The sequence below is a fragment of the Drosophila tropicalis genome, unplaced genomic scaffold (assembly GCF_018151085.1).
Source record: "Drosophila tropicalis isolate 14030-0801.00 unplaced genomic scaffold, ASM1815108v1 contig_859, whole genome shotgun sequence".
NCBI lineage: Eukaryota > Metazoa > Arthropoda > Insecta > Diptera > Drosophilidae > Drosophila > Drosophila tropicalis.
Window position 1 is genome coordinate 8,896,268 of NW_027173353.1, and position 18,349 is coordinate 8,914,616.

General features: G+C 38.4%; 1 protein-coding gene across 3 annotated transcripts in view; it reads right to left on the bottom strand.

The window, feature by feature from the left end:
- Window positions 1–17,605, bottom strand: part of Glut4EF (Glucose transporter 4 enhancer factor) — a 148,249-nt gene extending 130,644 nt beyond the window's left edge. For all 3 annotated transcript variants that reach the window (XM_068298006.1, XM_068298005.1, XM_068298009.1), the window contains exon 1: window positions 15,720–17,605. In XM_068298006.1, the coding sequence (XP_068154107.1) occupies window positions 15,720–16,295 (576 nt within the window). In that variant the 5' untranslated portion in view covers window positions 16,296–17,605. The remainder of the gene's footprint in view (window positions 1–15,719) is intronic.
- Between the last annotated feature and the right edge of the window lie 744 nt (window positions 17,606–18,349).

The window sequence follows — 18,349 nt, forward strand, 5'->3', positions numbered from 1 at the left end:
GTGTATTTTTGTTTGTTGTTGGTTTCTAGTTTGCTGTTGCTGCTGCTTTGTCGTTGTCGTTGTCATTGCGGTTTGCCTCCGAATGCAGCAGCAGCAGCAGCACGAGCAAGCGGGACAGAGTATTTAAATAAAATTAGGTTATTGGGTCATGATTCAGTTCGACGCAAAAGCGGCAACAGCAGCAATATAGCAACAACTCGATTTGTATTTCGTTTTGTGAGTGAATAAGCAATCGTGGGTACGAAGAGGGGGAGGACTGACAATCGGTCGGTGGGGACTGGCTGTGCGCCTACTACTGCCGACTGTCGACTGTCGACAAGCGTATTTGTAAGATACAAAGATACTTTTTTGCTGTACAATATGTTTTTAGCTACTGTTTACTATGAATGTTACTTTGCTGTTGCTGATGTTGTTGCTGATGTTGCTCTTGTATGTATATTGATGCTGTTGCAATGTAACTCCAACCCCTCCCTAACCCTACCCCTCTTATACGAAAAAAAAAAATGCAACAGTATGGACTATAAAGCGGGGTACCTCTGTCTCTGAGTTTCAATTTGAGTTTTGTGCTGCGCTTTGCATCTTTCTAATTGACTTCCCTCCTTTGTCTGGCTTTGGCTCTGGCTCTCTTATTGTTATTGTTGTTGTTGTTGTTGACGTCGACGTTGCTGGGGCAACACTTGACACTAATTAGGCCACTCTTTGTGTGCTTCAGCCAGCCAGTTTATCATTACTGGCAACAAACTTTGCATTATCTGGCAGCTCTCTATGCAAATGTTTTCATTTTGCCTTTCAATTAGTTAGCAGAGCAATCTAAATAATTTCAAGAGCCCATTTACTTCACCAAGACGAAGATGATGATAATAAAAGAGATACACAGAGAGGGAGAACGGGAGAAATGCATTGTAAATAGGAAGAAGAATCAAATTCTTGAATCGCGTAAATATAAATAAACAAATTGAAATCGTTTTCCTCAAACTGTGCCACTCTATAAATAAAATGCATTATAAAATAGTCAGGTAGAGGCAGACAGCATTTTCCTTCTCAATATGTAAATCATTTGAAGGCAAATTAATTCAATTTTTTTTGTGGTTTAGCCGTGTAAAAAGACAATCATTTGGGCCAAATATAAACGGAAAATGGGCACACACAAACACTAACACACACACACACACACTCAGACAGAGATCAAACTCGAATTATATGCGCCATTGACCAACATTTTGCCGCCTTCAAGATGAGAGAAACAAGAACTAAGAACATCAAAAATGAAAATGAAAATAAACGGAGGACAACATTGGTCATAAATTTGAATCAAAAAGTCTACCAAAAGCCATAAAATTGTGCAAGTTTGTCTTGTTGTCGTTGTCTTTTTTCTTTTAATGTTAAACAACAATAAACAATTCATGTTTTGACACACAAAATTCAACTATTTATAAATTTACAGACGACTAGTAGTTAGTAGTCTCGGCTAAGAATTGAGTAAGATATTAAAATTCCAAAGTTAAAGTTTAAATTGAACTAATTGGCATTAAATATTAGTTAGTGATATAAATATTTCCATCAGACTTTTTAGTTAGAGTTATTTGACTACAAGGATAAGCGTTTTATCAAATTTCAAATTTATAAATCGAGAGAAATTGAATGAAACTCTCTTTACACAATCCAAGAAGCAAATTATATTGATTTGACTCTAAAACAGATTTCAAACTATTCTTATAATTTCTAAAATTCTTAATACTTGACTCTTTATGGCAAATATATTGAACAATTGATTAAGTTTTAACTTATTCAAGTGGAGAAATCCAAATTCATTTATATTTAATTGAGAGCCCTTAAAAAGTTATTTGAATTTTCATCATCAATTACGTTTAATGGACAAGAAGAAAAGTTTCCACTTCGTTTGCAATTATCTAAAGGAAAATTGCGTAAAATTGGAAAACTTTGCACCTTAATAACAATTCAAATTGCATAATAGCTTAACCGTTTACCAAATTAGCATATCAAATATGCAAGACATAAATGTTTTGTGCAACATTTTGTTGTATGAGCTGCAATGACATTAAATTCATTTTTATTTTTAAGTTGCTACTTAACAAACAGCACAAATAGCACATAAGCAACAACAACCACTGACATTGCTAATGTGTTTTGATTTTGTTTGTTGGTCCCAATGTTGCTTTGACTTACTTTGAATTTTTTTTTGTTTCTGTTTTTTTCTTGCTTTCTGTGACAAGGCAAGGCGCTAAATTTGTTTATGGTATTCAAGCAAAGTTAAGTGAGCTAAAGCTAGAGAAAACACCTCAAAGAGACAGAGAAACAGAGAGAGAGAGAGAGAGAGGGAGAGAGAGAGAGAGGGAGGGAGACACAAAGTGGCACAAATATTTTGTAATTTGTAATGCTATTTTGTAAGTTTTTCTCCTTTTTTTTTCTTGTTTTTGTGGGCTATTTCGTCTGATGCATCGAAAATGTGTGAGCAAATGCAATGAGTGACATTTCTGACTATCTACACATATGCATTTAGGTATCTATAAGATATTTTTATAAGTAGTTGTTGATAGTAATATTGTTGTAGCTCTTAACAATCTATTTAAGACTAATGGTTCCAGTTTTTGAGGATTAAGTTCCTAATTTTAAAGAGTTAAAGAAGTTTTTGAATAGGATACTTAGCTCTGAAGTCGCATTTTAAATTTGTTTTTAGGAATAATAACAATATTATCAATTTGTTAACTTTCAAACTAACTTTAGTTTTCCAATGTCCTTAGAGTTAATTCCTTCTTGTATTCTAGTAGTTAAAGTAAACACTAATCTTTGATTGATGAATTTTTCACTTCAGCTAGTAGAAAGGACGTAGACATAGTTTGTTTGACCCATTTATTTGGTTGGCCTGGTCTCCCTGACAATGGCGTCAAACGGAACGAATTGGGGGAAGTCCCAAGTTGTAAATCGATTTGACAGCGAAAGTAATCCACAAGAAATTAGTTGGACGAACTTTGATTAGTATTGTTAGTTGTTAGTTGGTTAATTTTTTTTCTCCTTTCGTGTTTTACTTCTGCAAGAGTGTTTTCGAGTGAAAGCAACCGGCAACGCCCTGTCACGTAGACAATTAAGGCAACGTTGCACGCAAAAACTAAATACAAATAGAAAACTAATAGGAGGAAAGGCATTAGCATAATGCGGGAACTTGAACTGTTTACCAGCAACAACAGCTTCCCGCTTCCTAAGCCCCCTAAGGGGGCTAAAAGTAAATATTGGACGTTGTTGCCAACAGAGCCATCAGTTAACTAACTGATTGTAATTTCGTCATTGGTACCAAGAAACAAAGAACAACAACAAATGATTGGTCAATAAACCATGGTTCTTGGGCTCGTCCAAAAATTGTGTTCCTAAGCGTAAGAGAGCATTGTCTCGCTGTGCTTTTGGGTTGCTTGACCGATCGACCGCTCGACCAGCCGACTAAGCAAATGGCAACAACAAAAACCGGCATATTTTTGGACCAATGACGACACCATTTCAACATCTCCCCACTCCTTTCTTCTCGGTCTGCCTTCAATTTTTGTATTTGGATTCTAACGCTCGTTTATATATAAATTAAATCTGACACGCATTTCAGGTCTGCTTTTTATTTCACTTATTTTATTTTATGGATTTCTTTTGGACGGATTTCTTTAGCTATATACGCACAAAATGTGTGTGTGTGTGAGTGTGTGTGTGTGTGTGTAGACGGTGTTGTACTCGTAGGGTTTCTGTTTTTATTGCCGTCTTCTCTTTTTTGGAATTTCTACATATCGTTCTGCTTTTTGTTCATTTCTTTTTGGGCATAGAAGAGAATCCCCAAAAAAAAAAGTAAAGAAAAGAGGAGAAGATTGGATTCAAATTACGGTATTCAAGCTTCGTTGCATGTAGGAAACAAAAAAGGAAAACAGTCAACAACCAACCCAACAAATTTTCCCAAGTCGTCGACTTTTATATACCCTTTTTTGGGGAAAGGAAATACCACAAAGGTAAATTCTTTGAACTCAGAAAAGATTCAGCCATTGTTATTCAACTTTTAATATGTTTATTTCCCACCTTTTAATTAATTAATTTGCCACTAATGAGAATAACTTTAACTGCTCACAGGGTATAGACACTCTAAGCAGACCCAGACAGTGAGTAAGTGAGACAACACCACTGGCAAACCGGCACCACCACCACTGCCGCAGTCAGCCGCACCACCAAGTTTGTTGACCTTCATTCGAAATCAAGGGAGGGCAAAAGGATCACCTGTTGCAGCAGCTGCTCTTGCCTAAAAACAGAAAATTCAAGAGCCATTGAACCCTCAATGTCGTTTTCAAGAGTTTCAACACCTCCACAGAGATTAAGAGAAAGAGAGAGAGCGTGAGAGCGACTGACAATGAGAGAAATTGTATAGATAGTCGAAATGAACAAAGGAAAATCCTCGCTTAAAATAGAACAAATTTTTTTTGTTTGATATGAATTTAATGCTCTACAGATGAATCCACTCAATCAAAACTCGGCTATTGCAGTTGCCTCACTCGCATTCAGATCACAAATTATTACATAATTCTTTAGTGACAACAATTGAAATTCTTGGCGATTTAAATAGCAGCAAGGCGCTTCATTCAATTGACACACACACACACACATGCAAACACACCCAGAGTAGACTATAGTATGTAAATTTATTTGTTCCCCTGCCGAAATAAAAATACAAATCGAAACAGAACTCAGAAACAGTTGAAAGAAGAGTCAAACGGGATCAATGGCTCCGTGCGGCCCCCCGAAAAAAGTTGAATAACCCAAAACACACACACACAGTCAGTGAGCCGATTGCCGGTGTCAATGTGTTTGTGTGTGTATCTGTGTGTGTATATATTTCACATTCGTATAAATCTACAGTTCACTTACTTATTATGCATAATTTTATTTTGTATTCAGCAACGTGGCAAACAAATTGCATTAATAAATAAAGTATGGACAGGCGCCACAAAAACCAACTAACCAGTTGAAGGAGTCGTTTGCCCATGAGTAACATAATGAATGAGACACTATTGAGGTTGAAAGTCGGGGGAGATTCACCATCATCATCATCGTTACTAATGAATCATCTGAATTCCAGTAACATACGGAAAAAGAAGTGACTAAGTCGACTACAGCAAAGATTAATATACTGACAGAACAATTCGATTACTTTTGTATGTAATTGATAAAGGAAAATCATTTGATTTTCTTTAAACGGGTTTTGCTTTTGACTGACGTTGACTGGATTACCCATAGTTTCATTTACACTGATGACATACTTAAAGGCTCTCTTTTCCCTCCTCTTTCTTTTCCTTCTACTTTTCCCTTGTGTGGCAATGAGATGAAATCAAATCTAACCCCTAAATTCATTCATATATTGACTATATCCAATTGCATTTCCTATGTGCATAAACTAAATCCACCCTACCCCCCCTACATCTATCTACCTACTTCTATACACATATTCTATTACATACGATTTCTTGCCCTTTATTCATACAATGGAAGTCTTCATAGTCCGCCCCTTTATGTGTATGCGAATGTGTGTCCATTCTATGGAGTCGTCTCAATACGAAACTGGAAATTTATGCGAGAGTTTCCTGTTTCAATTAAATTTTATTAGTGACGATAAAATTTTACGAGTTTGCATTGTAAGCCAGGAGCAAGCAGAATCCAGTGAGCAAAGAGGCAAACAAAAAATGTTAGGAAAATTCCACAAAAAAAAGGAATCCTTTTGCAATTTTTTCTTTGCGATGCATGCATCCTGTGAAACAAAAAAATAAAATAGAAAATTCGATAGCGTAATAGAAGAGAAATTGTTATTACCAAATTGCTTAAGGAATTTGCATTAATTCATTTAATATCCAAAACAATTTCCACCCACACACACACACACACACACACATATTATCGACGTCATGAAAGACAGAGACAGAGAGAGAGAGAGGAAAGGCTGATGCGAATCTTAGTCAGGTCGCTATATTTACATTGTGACGTCGTTGTTGATACTATATACTACCGCCCGAACGCCCACCGCCTACGCCCGGGGCCAACCCTCAATAGCAGCTAATAAAACTCACAGCTGGCCAATAGAACAAAAACGAGAGGAAAGTAAATATGATAGCTCGGGAATGTGGCGGGGAATGGAGAGGGGGCGGTTGGCAAATAATCGCTCCCATAAATATGACCTGCAATGAAAATTGCATGAAAAGCATAGCACACAGATGAAGACCAAGCAAATAAAATTCAAGAAAAAGGTTGCTTCCTCCTGTTTTTCTTCCACTTGCCACTTTCTTTGACCTTTTTTTTCCTCTTCTTTGGTGTAGAAATGAAAGTGTAAAAGCACGGCTTAGACATGGCCAGAAAGATATGCTACGTAAGCAAACAAACCGGGGAGATATAGTAAAATCATTTGCTTGCTTGCTTCTATTACGTATACGCAATGTGGGACGAGATGATGTTGCTGCCGCTTCTTCTTCATCTTCTTCTTGTTGTGCTCCGCTGTTAATGATTGCCGTTCATGATGGTGATGACGATGATGACGACAAAAAATTGCGTAGCAGATGCCAATGAAACGGAAGCATTGACAACGCCCACCACAACAGCCACGCCTCAGTCAACATCAATGCTGTGGCAATGGAATTTATATGACCGAGAAGGCGTAAAACCAAATGCAAAAGGCAAAAGCAAAACAAAAAACAAAAAAATTTGATTGTTATGTGAGGTGAAAACTGTTAAAGCTTAAGCATACCAACACATTTGCTTGACAACGTAACGGAATGAAAGGCAAAGGCTACGAAGAGGCGACACTAAGAGGGTAGGTAGGCTGGCAACGGGGCAACACAATTTATACCCTGTGAGCATGCCACCCAAACAAAGAGCTTAATAGAAAGATTAACTAAAGTTAACATCAAATTCGATGAGTTCAGGTATTCATTTTGACAGAGAAGACAAGAGATCGAGATCGAGACGCCCCTCATCTCTAAGTGGGTGGTCCGTTAAGTTATTGGCATCAGTCATCTATCAGTCAACTTGCATCAAAGTCCAGTAATCTCTCTTCTTTAAGTCCAATTAATGGTTGACGGGTATATGGAAGTCGATGTCTTACACGTTAAATTTGTCTATTTTCCCATTGTGGCTGTTGCTGCTTCTGCTGTTGCTGGTTTTGCATGTTGCACGAAACCCATTCAAGTTAATTTAATCGCGTAATTTACGCATGATTGGCATCGAAAATGCGTGAAGACATCGGCGACATCAACGCGATGCTTAAAAGCTTTTTTTGTTCCCGCCGTTCATACGTATATACATAGCTTTCGAAATGTAAATAAAACTGAAAATAACGCCGGAAAGTGATGGGTGGGAGTAGAGATGGGAGGCCGAAACGTGTTAGAGGGAGAGAAGGCGATGACGTTGACTGTGACTGTGCGCCTACGCGGATAGGGAAAGGCCAAAAATACAAAAAAAAAACGAAGAAGAAGAAGAACAACTCTTGAAATAAACAAAACAAAATCGGAAAACACACACACACACAGACACACATACAGAAAGACAGAGAGACTGTAGGGCCAGGGCCAGAGCACAACATAACGGCGAGAAAACAAAATGGCGACCATATTGCGTTGTAGTTTTACAGAGCTTGGGAAGCTGCCATTTTGTATTTTCGGGCGATGGCGCCATCTCGCTCGCTCGCACGCACTTGCCCAAAAATACATATATATACGGCGCAGATTGACCGGCTGACCGAATGAATGAATAAAACAATGAATGAGAAAGAGAGAGAGAGAGATATAGAGAGAGATAGAGAGAGAGACTAACACAACAGATTGCATTTAAAAAGAAATATGTAGAAAGTGGCTAAAACGGCGCTTCAGCCAAAAACGCAGACAGACAAATTACTCTCCCACCTCCGCCCTGCCAGCAACCCTCCCCAGTCCATCACAGGCCCGGCTCGGCCCAGTAGCAAATCGTTAGAAAGTGTGAAATTTGATTTTACAAGTTTTTAGACGCTTCTACTAACACATTTTAATCCAATTTAATTCGTTTTCAAATACTTTAAGCGAAATTATAGCCATTAAATGACAAGCAATGGCATCGGCGATTGATAAGCCCCCAAAAGAGGGGGAGTTCCACTTGAGATCTTCAAATCTGTGACTTCTGTTGCTGCTACCAACGATTCCCCTAGGATTGAGTTGGAACAGCTTGTTCGAGTTACAAACAAATTTTTGATTCGAAATGTAGACAAACTGTTGGAAATGCATTCTGCAGCTCCACCCCCAAATTGTGTGGCTCTGGAAAAACTCGACCAAATTCCCTTCCTTTAATTTTGCCCTTTAATTTTTTGGGGTTTTTTGTTTCTGGTTTGTAAGTATGTCGCAGGCGTAACGGGGCACCAGGGTGGGTGGGTAACCCAAGAGCATTTGAGCATTTTAATTTGATTAAATTTCATGTGACCCAAATACCGGAAACAGTTATTTTCGGTGCCCTAGACGCTGCTCTGCTGCTTTTTCCCCACCAGTGACAATGGCCTCGCATTATGGGGCAAAGGCAAACGCAAAGGCAAAAAAAAAGGGGCAGCCAAAACGAAAAAAAAAAAAGAGGCAAGGAAACGTAAAGAACGCAAAAACAAAATCAAAATTGCTTGAAAATGGTTGTGGGTGGTTGTTAGAGGGGTGAACTAACTACAGACATACTAACACACACACACACACACACAACCACACAGACACACATCAACGGGGAGAGACTTAGATTTTGAATGATATAAACTCGTGACGTTGACGTCTTCTTTCATGTTATCCATATTTTCAGTTGCCACATGAAAAGCAATTTTCATGCGTGGCTTCTTCTACTTCTTTTGTTTGGTCTCAAAGACCTTATCTGTGTGTGTGTGTGTGTGTGTGTATGCGTGTCAGCGGGCGGCCACAAAGTTGCTGCGTATTTCCGTTTAGCCAGCAAAGCCAAAGCCAAAAACAAAAACCAAAACTCAGACCCTAAAACTAAAACTCGAACCCTAGACGACCCAAAGAGCCGGTTTTTCTTCAAAGCAAAAAAGAGAGACAAAGAGAGAGAGAGAGAGAGAGAGAGAGAAAAAAAAAATAAATAAAATATACGCACACCATCTCATTATCAGCAGGCCTGAGCGTGCGTAAAGTGCGTAACTGTGTTGTTGTTGTTGTTGTTGCTGCTTGGGAAACGGGTTTTGCGGGGACAACTTCTTGGCCTCCGCCTCCGCTTAACACAGTTGCTCTCGCTCTTTATCTCTTGCTCTCTCTCTCTCTCTCTCTGCCTGTCTGGCCCTGTGATTCTCTTTAGGTATATTCCTTTCTCACTCTCCTATTACTTTGCTTGCTGGTGGTGTGTACAGCTGTTTTCTGTTTATCTCGCACTTTCCGCTTCTTCTTAACATTCGTATTTTTGTTTACGTTCTGTGGCACGCACACACGAGACCACGACCGCACGACCACCCCTCGCTACTCGTCCCCTTGTGCCATACCTTACTCATCCTACCCATAAACAGATCCGGGCCGGGCCTTGTTGAGTTTGTGTATGTGAAAGTATGCGTATTTGTATCTATGTGTGTGTGTGTGTGTGTTCGTTCAAATTTGATTACTCGACTCGCAGATACATTTACTTCTCTCTCTCTCTCTTTCTCTCTGTTTGTCACTCAGTTGTTCCTCTTGATTTTTCTTCCTTATTTTATTTCAATTTGATTGTGCGTTTTCTTTTTCTTTTCTTGCATTTGATATTACAACGGGGATTTCCACACTCTGCAACACAATTCAAAGTATCTCCTGACCCCCGTCTTCAGTGGGTGGGGGGAGGGTTCATTACTTAATCAGCATCGCTTTCACTTTTAAATTAAGTCACAAAAAGACCAAAAAAGACTCTTAAAAACCAAATTATAATAATCAACTTAACCCAATTTTGGTGTAAACAAAAATTGTTAAATATCGATAATGAAATCTGAAAATATTATTGCAATTAATTGTCTAAATTGCCTAAAGGGTTCAGTAAATAAACATTTCAACCCATTTGACCCAAATACCAAGCCCAAATAACTCATCTTCCTCTCTTCGCCTTGTCCATCTACTGAATGAGGTTAAATTTAGAAATTTAAAAGAGTAATTTGAAATAATTGCTGAGAATATTATAAATTGCTGGATAAGTGCTTGGAACTAGAATTAGATTAACTCTGTTTAAGTCACAAGAACTACCAAATTCTATCATCAGCAGACATTCTTACGCTAAAACTAGTTGCGAATTACAGCCAAGAAAAGCCCCGTTTATACTTCAAAATGGGTTGGAACCAACATTCTTTTATATGTATGTACATAATTTTTTAAACTTAAGCCACAATTTTCGTAAACGGTTTCAGGTGTTATCCAAGACATGTGGACAAGTGTCTGCCAATATTCATGTATCTACCTGCCATCGTCTTCCTCCATAACAAATGGAAAAAAAACCTCCCCAAAGCTTCCAAACTGGAAATCGAATCAACCTCTTTTGAGTTGGAGTTTTTACAATTTTTCTTGGTCTTCTCTTACGGCGGGTCCATAGTTCAATTGCCTAATGATTATACTTTTGATTGGTTATCGAAATTTCCAAACTTGTTTTGTTGAAGAATTATCTTTTTTTTTTTGTGATTTGCTTATAACCTGTTGCTGGTTCCTTTACACATTGTGAGTCATTTTTCTGTCTGTTTCTTTCTTTTTCTTTCATTCATGGCCATAAGTGGGCATTTGGGTCGCCCATAAAGAAATTAAAACTATGACATTTGATGAAGATCCACAGAACATTAACATGCTTTATGCTATTCGTCACAGACAGATACACTGACACGACACTCATACACACACGTTAGCGAGATCTGTAAGCCAAAACCTTTTGAAACCCCAGAGGGAAGAAGAGAAAAAGTCGTTCAACCTGCTCGAGCCGGCAAAAAAAAAAGGTCATTGAAGCATGATGACCGATTTCACAAAAATTTAAGTTCAAATTTCGTTTTTTGATTTCTGTTTTGAATCGGTCTAAGTACTTGCTGTAATTTATCGTTTCCAATTAGAGACGATATTTGCTAAAAACCCAAGCAACTTTCTACCTGGGTCGACAAGGTCGATTAGTCATTAGGCGAGCAAATGGGCAAGAGATAGGGAACGGAGGCAGTAGTCAGGGTATCGGAGTTCAAGTGACCTGCCAGACAGTTGTCATTTTTTTCCAAGCCAACAAACCGAAGACAGAAAACGGCACGCAGGCAAACAGCCAAAAAAAATGGAAGAAAAAACACAAAATAAAAGAAGAATGTGTTTTGCCGGTATCATAAAACCATAGCAATGCAGCTCAAGAAAGGGACAATGGTGATAGGAGACAGAGAGGAGATGAGAAGGCAAAGACTCAGGTCTTTAGCCAGGTTAAACAGCGGGCAGTCCGTCGGTGGAAGGGATGTGAACATGGTGGCATCCAGACAGGATTGCCATGAAGCGTGTTAGACAGGCAAAGGCACGTTTTGGTGAAAATTGTCGATTGCCATAAAGCCAATAATTGACAACAGGCAAGAATTTTCAAAGACAGGCCAACACGCAGACAGGCACACACACCCAAACACACATACGCATATAAGTATGTGATAATTAAAAGGGAATTCTTTGAAAAAAGAATCCAAAGATAATGCCAAGACTTATCACAAAAGTTTGTTTTTAAATTCAACTTAATCTTAACCAAAGGCTTATCCAGTTACCCAGGAAATAAGTAAGTCAGTACTTACAGCAAGATTTTTAAGTTAAGATGCCATCAATTTTAAAAGACAACAAAAAAAAAAAGTGAAGTGCACTTTCTGCTTTTTACTTTTGACCAACTTCTTTCTTGATTTTGCTCAACAAGAAATGGGTCGCTGCCAAGAAAGAGAGAGTATACCACACACACAAACACAGAAAAAGAGTGAGTGAGAGAGAGATAGATGGAGGGAAGTGGTGTGAGATGGAAAATTAATTGCCCGACCGATTACAAAGAATGAAAGTAAAAATTTCGAAACGAAACAAAAACCATACCAAAGACAAGTTGCGTGTTCAAGTCTTTTCCAATGTCATTAAAAGAAATTTGCGAATAACTAGCCAAAAGGTCGTGCTGCTGAAGTGTCAAGGAGGGGAAGTGCCAACGACTACTGGTATTGAGTCAGGTCCACAAGCAACAACATCAATTACCACAAAATATATACATCCAAATACAAATATGTATGAAAAAGAAACAAAAGTTTCGACTCGTCGAAGTTCAAGTACTCTTAGGAATCAACTTGAATACTTTTCATCCAATCTTCCAAGTTAAGCATAATTTCTGATAAGATCATTTATTGAGGTTTCTCTACTGATCGTCTAGAAATATTATTCCATATTTATCATCTCAAATTAGTCAACTTTTATTTCTCTTTGACTAATGAAGGAAATAGAATAACATAAATAATAAACTAAATCAAACTTTAAAGTCAAATTGCTAAGGCAAAGTGAGAAAATGGATTAGCTAGCACCACTAGCAAACAGTTAACATTCTGGCTCAAAAAGAAAACACATCGCTCAAAGTATTGAAACTAAACGAAAGATATAATTTCTTGCAAGAGTATTACAACTTGACAAATTGCCTCTGACATTTTCTTTGGCATTTGTGCTTAATATTATTCTTTTTTGTGTAGTTATTTTGTTTTGCCCCACCCCATGCAAGATCCATTTGCCTTCATTAAGTAGGTAGGCCGGCTCTGGAATCCTGTTAACTCAAAAAACGAGCGAGAGAAAGAGAGAGGGGAAGAGTAAAACCAAATTCATGGGCTAGCAATTAGATGGCAGACGTGGCGTATACGTCATTGTAATTGAAATGGAAATGCCGAGCAACAAGTTTCTCAGTTAAAATAACCTTAGAATTAATTGCCTCACGTTTCCGTTCCGTCACACACACACACACACCCATGGTTATATATGTACACACACCTCCCCCACCCCCGACTAGTTTTCAACTAGTTTTGTAAACAAAAGCCAGTTGCTTAAGTTGAACCGAACCAAAAAACACAAATTCAAATTGAAATATTTTCTGTATTGAGTTAAAAAAAATTTATATTAGTTTTATATACATACATACATATGTATGTATGTATATGTATCTAGATATGTGTAGCATACACGTGACCATCACATGGCAGAGTAACCGAGGACAAGTATTGATAGATAGATATAACATTTTCTGTATAGTTTTTTGTGTTTCAAGTTTCGCTTACGAAATGCCAACCAATTGTTGATTGAAGAGCAACAAACAAATAGTTTTTTTTTTTTACAACGGAAAACTCGAAAGAAACCGAAAAAAAAAAAAAAAACGTTGAAATGGCTCTTCAATTTTTTGTCTGTGTGTGTTTTTTTGGGTATATGATGAGGTCATAAGATTATGTCAAACCACATTTAGCTTGTAAATTATGGCATATCTGATAAACTAGAGTTACATTTTACATTTGTCTTGGCTTTATCTCTATCTCTCTCTCTCTCTCTCGTTTTCTGAAAACTTGATCAAGTCTAATCGCATCTGTTAGATACATTTTCAATGTGAGGAAGAGACGCGATTGCTGACAAATTTATTGACTCGCCGTACGGAAAAGATACGCGCAGCTGACTTGGCATTGAAGACAACCTATGTACTCTATGCATTTGGGTGTGTGTGTGTGTGTGTGTGGGTTTTGTCTCAATGTATCTTTCAACGTACAATGCAACAATTACAAATGTGTTTTTGCTGCGATTATTAGTTGCCAGGGAAAGCAGCAGGCGGAAAACAAACGGCAAAACGGCAAGAGAAAGATAGAAGATGAAAATATTAAAAAGAAATGCAAAGCGTTAGAGTAGGATAGATACAATCACAGCTTGATGCCGGCAGTCGGGTCCATCTCTGGAGCGCAGTCAGCCGGCAAACCGCCTGAATTTGGGTTCACTCGGTGTGGCACATACATATGTGGCTGTGGCCACAAGCATATATGGAATTTGTGTGTGTGTGTGCCCAGCGTCATTTATCTAACTATTTTTGCCTCTATCTATGTATCAGTATCAGTATCTATATCTGTATCTGTATCTGACTTATGACGCAATTGCTTAAATGAAACAAAAGACTCAACTGATCATGTTTTTTTTTTTGTTTGTCTGTTGTTGTTGATGTTGTCCGATTGCCTTCAAGCCCCCTTCAACATAGAGAATTAATCTATTTAACATGGATTGAATAGATTGAATCTCACATCTATACTAACTAGAATATAGTGCAAGTCTTTGTTGAGAGCCTCATACGCAATTTCATGATTATACTTGAACAAATGAAATTGTTTAAACAAATTTTGGTTTTATCTGATGGACTCCTAAATAAGTTAAAGCTAGGTTACAATTTTCGAATGTATAATTAATAATTTCAATGTAATTAACTCTAAATAATGTATTATGAATATAAAATTAGAGGAGGCTAATTAGACGACCTTAAACACTCGGGAGGATGGAGGTTAAAAACACCATACCTCTATGAAAAAGTAACCACTCAGTATATACCCTTTAATATTGGCCAGAGAAGAATTAGAAGAGTGTTAGAAAGGATTGTAAATGAGTTTTAAAATCGTGTTTTGACTGATTGTTTACAGTCTGTAACTAACCATCAGTTGTGGTTTTGGGTAATTAAGCAATCGGACCAATCGTCTGGCAACTTTTCAAACATCAATTCTTTACAGATCTAAATCAAACAATTAGTTAGCTCTTTTGTTTAGAGATCAACATCCACTTATCACTCGTCATCATCATTTGAAAGATAGTGACCCAATTGGAATACCTCCAGAATTCTTTAGTTTCTAATTGAAACCAAATTTGTTGAAGGACAAGTGTTGTTCGTTTGGGAAGTTCCCCACCTCAACATAATTAGTCGAAAAAGTGTTGAGAATGTGAGTATCTCTGTTTTCTATAGCTAAGTGAGTATCTTTAGATAGCCCTGAAAGTTTTTTCTCTTCTCTGTGCTTTAACAAAAATTCATTCGTTGAAGAACACGAAAAAACAAAAACAAAAATTCTAAACAAATTTTATTACGACATCGGCGTCATTGCCACAAAAAGAGAAAGACAGAGACAGAGAGAGGGCCCCAAAATGAAACGATGTTTCACTTGAAAACTATTTGACGTGGTTTCTCTCGATCGAGCGATGAGCGAGTGACGTAATTATATATATTTCTTTTTGGGGCTGTGGCCTGGACTAACATTGAGATGATCGGGAAAAGTAGAAGGTATGTACATATGTATATTGGCTTTACTTGGAGACCAAGTCAAGAAGGCCATGCTAGAGAATAACCCAATTACGTGCCGGAATGCGACCCTCAAAAACAATTTTTTTTTTTTTTGCCAGTGACCAGGCAGCCAACACACATACAAACATATGAACATAGTGCACATAGAACGTGATTGCACATAAGTATGTATGTACATATATATACTATATAAAGTAAATATATGCTCTGAATAAACTTGTACATAGATGCATGTACACTTTTTTGTATGCTTCAACCTTGACATAGTTAATGCCGCTCGTCGTTCTCGTCGTCGTCGACGCATCGCTGCCTCTGGCTTTAGCTTTGACACTGCCACATCTAACACCCACGTTCACGCCCACACCCACACCCGCATTCACACCCACACCTACAACTAGCCGCACACTCACCTCGATTCCAGTTGTGGTAATCTTGACAACCACTTCGTCCTTGCTGGCATCATGATGCACCACATCTCCACTCTGTTCGCGTCCATTGTAGGTGAGAAAGACACGCTGGCCATGCTGCAATTGTATGCCTATTATGGACCGGAAGCCGGGTCCAATTAAATCCGTTTCGCGAAATTCCTTGATCATGGCATTGCGACGCAATGCCTGAGCCGGACTGATATGCACACTGGCAGCGGCGGCAGCGCGACGCGTCTCAACAATTACCGAATCCGTGGACATGGAAGAGGCACCACCACCACCACCACCATTACCGGATGACACAATGTTTGGTGATAGTTGCGATTGTTGTGTCTTGAAATCGAAACGGACTATATAACGCGTATCGGCATTCAATTGTGTATCGCCCGGAGCTAAGAAGGTGGGTGGCGGCGCCAGAGCCATTGATAATCCCTTCGACGATGATGCTGGCGTTTTTACATCCGAAATGACTCCCGAATACCAGAGACCATCGGGTCCGGGAGCACACACTTTGGTGCCAATAATTGAGCGTTTTGCTAAGCGGCGACCGGTGGACATTTTGTATTAGATATGGAAAACCTTTCGATAATGAAAAATTTGATGTTTCAGGGGCCTGAATCAGTTGGGGGGGTGTTTGGGATGGGGGCTGTTAAATTGGTGGGGCTTAAAAGTGTTTCTTGATTAACCCTCCTTTTATGGGTGGATGGTGTATATGTGTGTGTTCCTCTATTGGATTCTAATGCCTGAATTTGGCTTTCTTATAGCACATCATTTTTTCCACACTCTATTTTTTTGTTTCCCTTGGGAATTGCACTTGATTTTCTTTCTTTTTTTGTTTTGAAGTTTTCTCTTTTCTTGCACTACACTTAAATTTTGAACTTTTGTTGCACGGTCTTTTATTTTTAAGTTTTTTTTTTTTTTTTGATTAAATATTACACGATTATTGCTTAAGTCTGTGACACGTTTTTGTTTGATTTGAATATATCATTGGCATACGATTGTTGAGTTGTTGATTTTTTGATGATATTCTTATGATAGAGCTCTAGGCAAAATGTGATACGTTGATTGAAATGCTGATTGAACTGCAAACGCTGGCTGAGCGATGATGGCCGAGGCAGTGCATACAATTGGCCACAAATCTTGAGCTTCCTTTGCTTTAGTTTTACATCCTCGCCGGCGATGGGGGGATCCGATTGGTGTGGCAATTGCGTTTGTGCCTAAGCATAATCCAATTTTGGGCTGCAATTTAAACGTCAGCTTGACCTTTTTGCTGGCGTTTCGATTGGAGGAATTTCGAGAATTCGAAAGGGCTTAGACTGGATTTGCTTGATTCTCAGGGTTAGCAGGGTTATATAAATTTGTTGTTTTGTTTTCAATTTAATTTTCAATTTTTCTTTTTTTTTGTATTCTCTTTCTTTTGTTTTGCTTTCACGGTGCTTTCGCTGCCGGTCGTTTCACTTTTTGTTAAGTTTTTTTTTTTTTATTTTCTTTCACATCAATACACATTCGCACACACACACACTGCCGCACACACACTCGCGTACACAATCTCCAAGAGATAGATAGATGGAGATGGGGAGAGAGAGAGAGGTGTATCGAGAGAGATAGAGAGAGCAATATGGGATGCAATTCGCGGCTGCTGCAACTGCAATTGCAATTGATTGAGTCTCTTTGACTGACACTGACTCTTGACACTGGCTCAACGCACCTTTGATTTGTTGGTGACTCTGATTGCCAACTGCGTTTAACGTTTTTCTTTTTTGTTGTTGTTGGTGTTTTGGCTGATTTCTTTTATATTTGTGTTTTGGTTGAATTCAATAAATTTTCGGTTATGCACGACAAGCGCTTATCGGTCCGCACCCGAGAGTTGGCTATCAAAGACTGAAGTGAAACAGCGAGCAAGACAAAACAAGCAGCGAGTTACAGTTACTCGCAATACACAAACACACACACACACACACTCTCTCTATTTCTCGCTCTCTCTCTTTCGCTCACTCTCTATGTTTCTGCTTGTTCTCTGTTATGTATCTGTGTATTTTTTGGGGTATTTAGTTGTTGTTGTTGTTGTTGTGTTATTGCATCTACCTGCTTGGAAAAAGCAAAACATTCAACACATCTACACATGCATACATACACATGTACATAAGTGGCGAGGGTGAGGGTGCTAGATTTTCCCTGCCAACAAGGAAAATGCATTTTCCACACATATACAGATAGAGATGTACATACATACATACACATACATTTTGAATACCATTACACGAATGCAATGGCATGTTAACACTTCCATAAATTCTTGATTCTGTTAGAATTAACAACTAACTAAGCCCATTAACTAACTGAGAGCGCAGATTTCCCATTCTATTCCAGAGTTAACCGCCCCCCCCTTCTATCTAAATCTATGACGCCATCGACCAGTTCGCAGCATAACAGTCTGCGTCGACATCGACGTCAACGACTAACCCCACAAATATAAAACGAACAAAAAATACTACGCAGTTAACGAAAAAAGGAAAAAAAATAGTCAAGCACTTGTCAACCAAGTCCCGCATACATATGTATCTTAGCCTATTGGGCTTGTATGTATGTTCGTCTGTCTGTGTGTGTGTGTG